This window comes from Artemia sp. Qi Xiang Cuo, chromosome 19, assembly GCF_049724085.1.
Source record: "Artemia sp. Qi Xiang Cuo chromosome 19, ASM4972408v1, whole genome shotgun sequence".
NCBI classification, from domain to species: domain Eukaryota; kingdom Metazoa; phylum Arthropoda; class Branchiopoda; order Anostraca; family Artemiidae; genus Artemia; species Artemia sp. Qi Xiang Cuo.
This window is the reverse complement of record NC_142812.1, coordinates 43,688,729-43,690,524: the sequence shown is the minus strand read 5'-3', so window position 1 is coordinate 43,690,524 and position 1,796 is coordinate 43,688,729. Positions and strand designations below refer to the sequence as shown.

At 36.2% G+C, this 1,796-nt stretch overlaps 1 protein-coding gene across 1 annotated transcript; it reads right to left on the bottom strand.

The window, feature by feature from the left end:
- Nucleotides 1-270: 270 nt before the first annotated feature.
- LOC148940889 (protein CFDP2-like) lies at nucleotides 271-807 on the bottom strand. The gene has a single exon (XM_089105101.1). The coding sequence runs from the start codon at nucleotides 805-807 to the stop codon at nucleotides 271-273; it is 537 nt and encodes a 178-aa protein (XP_088961227.1).
- Between the last annotated feature and the right edge of the window lie 989 nt (nucleotides 808-1,796).

The following is a 1,796-nucleotide window of genomic DNA, read 5'->3' as shown; positions in this document are numbered from 1 at the left end:
AGTTCATGGTCTGAAGCTAAGTCAGCACTTTCCATGGTTCTTACATCTAAGAGACTTCTTCTTCGAGCTTTACTCCAAAGAATATGATCGAACTGATTTTTGGTTCTGTGGTACGGGGACGTCCAAGAGTATCTGTGAATGTCCTTATATGGAAATAACATTCTACCGATCAACAACCCGTGTTCAATAGCAAGGTTGATCAATAGGGAGCCGTTTTCGTTCAGGTTACCGACACCGCGCCTCCCGATAACGCAGGATGCGTATTCATTGTCATCGCCAACTCTGGCATTCTCCGAGAACACACATGATGTCATGCCGAGGTGCAGCTCTTATCACATCTTTCAAGGTACGAAAAAATTCATCTTTGATATTGTTGTCTGCGTCATTTGTCAGAGCATACAATGAAATCAGTGTCATTTTAGCGTGTTGGGAAGTAAACCTGGCCGTGAGGATACGGCTGTTAATTGGTTTCCATTCTAGTAAAGCTTTGAAAGCTTCTGTGTTCAAGAGTAGACCGACTCCCTCACGGTGGTGGTCATCCCGTCCAGAAAATAGGAACTTTTGTCCTTTCAGTATTTTTGTCCCAAAGCTGAGTCGACGAACCTCGCTCGTAGCAAGGATGTCCAGCTTAAATTTCAATGCCTGCTCGACAAGTTCATCAAGTCTACTATCCTCTCGCAATGTCCTTACATTCCAGAATCGAAGGCGTAGATGTTTTTTCGCAGTCATAAAATCAGTCCGTGGGCATGCAGTCTTCGTCATCATCGAGAATTCTGGGTTATGTATCACTGATGTTTCTGTAACCATTAACTTAACCAGGGAATAGGTGGCTAGCCCATAGCCCCGGCCCGCCTTTTATCAATCCCTTTTAGGATCAATCCCTTTTAAGATAAAGCAACAATCCTTTTTAAGATCGTTGCTTTATTTATTTATTTTTTACGTTTAATTTGGTATCACTTCTGCACAATGGCTCAGTTCAATGACTGGCTCTAGTTTTGGTTCTGAAAAGGACATGTCATGATTAGTTTGTACACAAGTTCGGTATAAAGCCCTCTTGATAACACTTGAAATATAGACTAGTTTTAAAATTTGCACAATGGCTTGAAATCCATGCTGTATAGGGAGAAGTAACCGAATCTCCAAAGCTCATATTATGTCTTATTTGACCTTCATTTCAAGTAATACTTAAGCATATTTATTACAATTTAAGACTGTATATTAATCACTATTGGCATTATAGCTAACAAGACCAAAATGCAACGTGATAAATCAATCTAATATTTCTGTATGCTGTTCAATTACTTCGCGTTTTTAAAAAAAAATATTAAATTTTGCGCTTATGTTTTTAAGATAATTTTAATTGTATATTGAAAGTTACTGATATCGCAACTGGTGTAAGACTATGAAAAGCTTCATACTCACTTTTGACTCCCAAATCAATATTCCTGTTTTTTATACTTTACTTTTGTGTTTTCAGTAAAACACTAGTTTTCTATAATCCTAAAAACATGGGGAAACAAAATTAGTTGGTTTATTTGTACTAGTTTTGTTGATATATATTAGACAGCTTGTGAAGTAATAATTTTTTTTCGTTTAAAGTTTCAACTTCGCTCTTTAATTCTCTCGGAAAAACTTTTTTTTTTAATTAATAACAAAAAGTGGCAGCAAAACATACATACAAGCATAATAAATAAATTCGTATTCAGTATATAAAGCCGACTAATTAAATTATATTCAGAATTGACAAAAGAATCAATGTGAGCTTTTTAAGAAACTAGAAGAAGCTGACGTTAAAA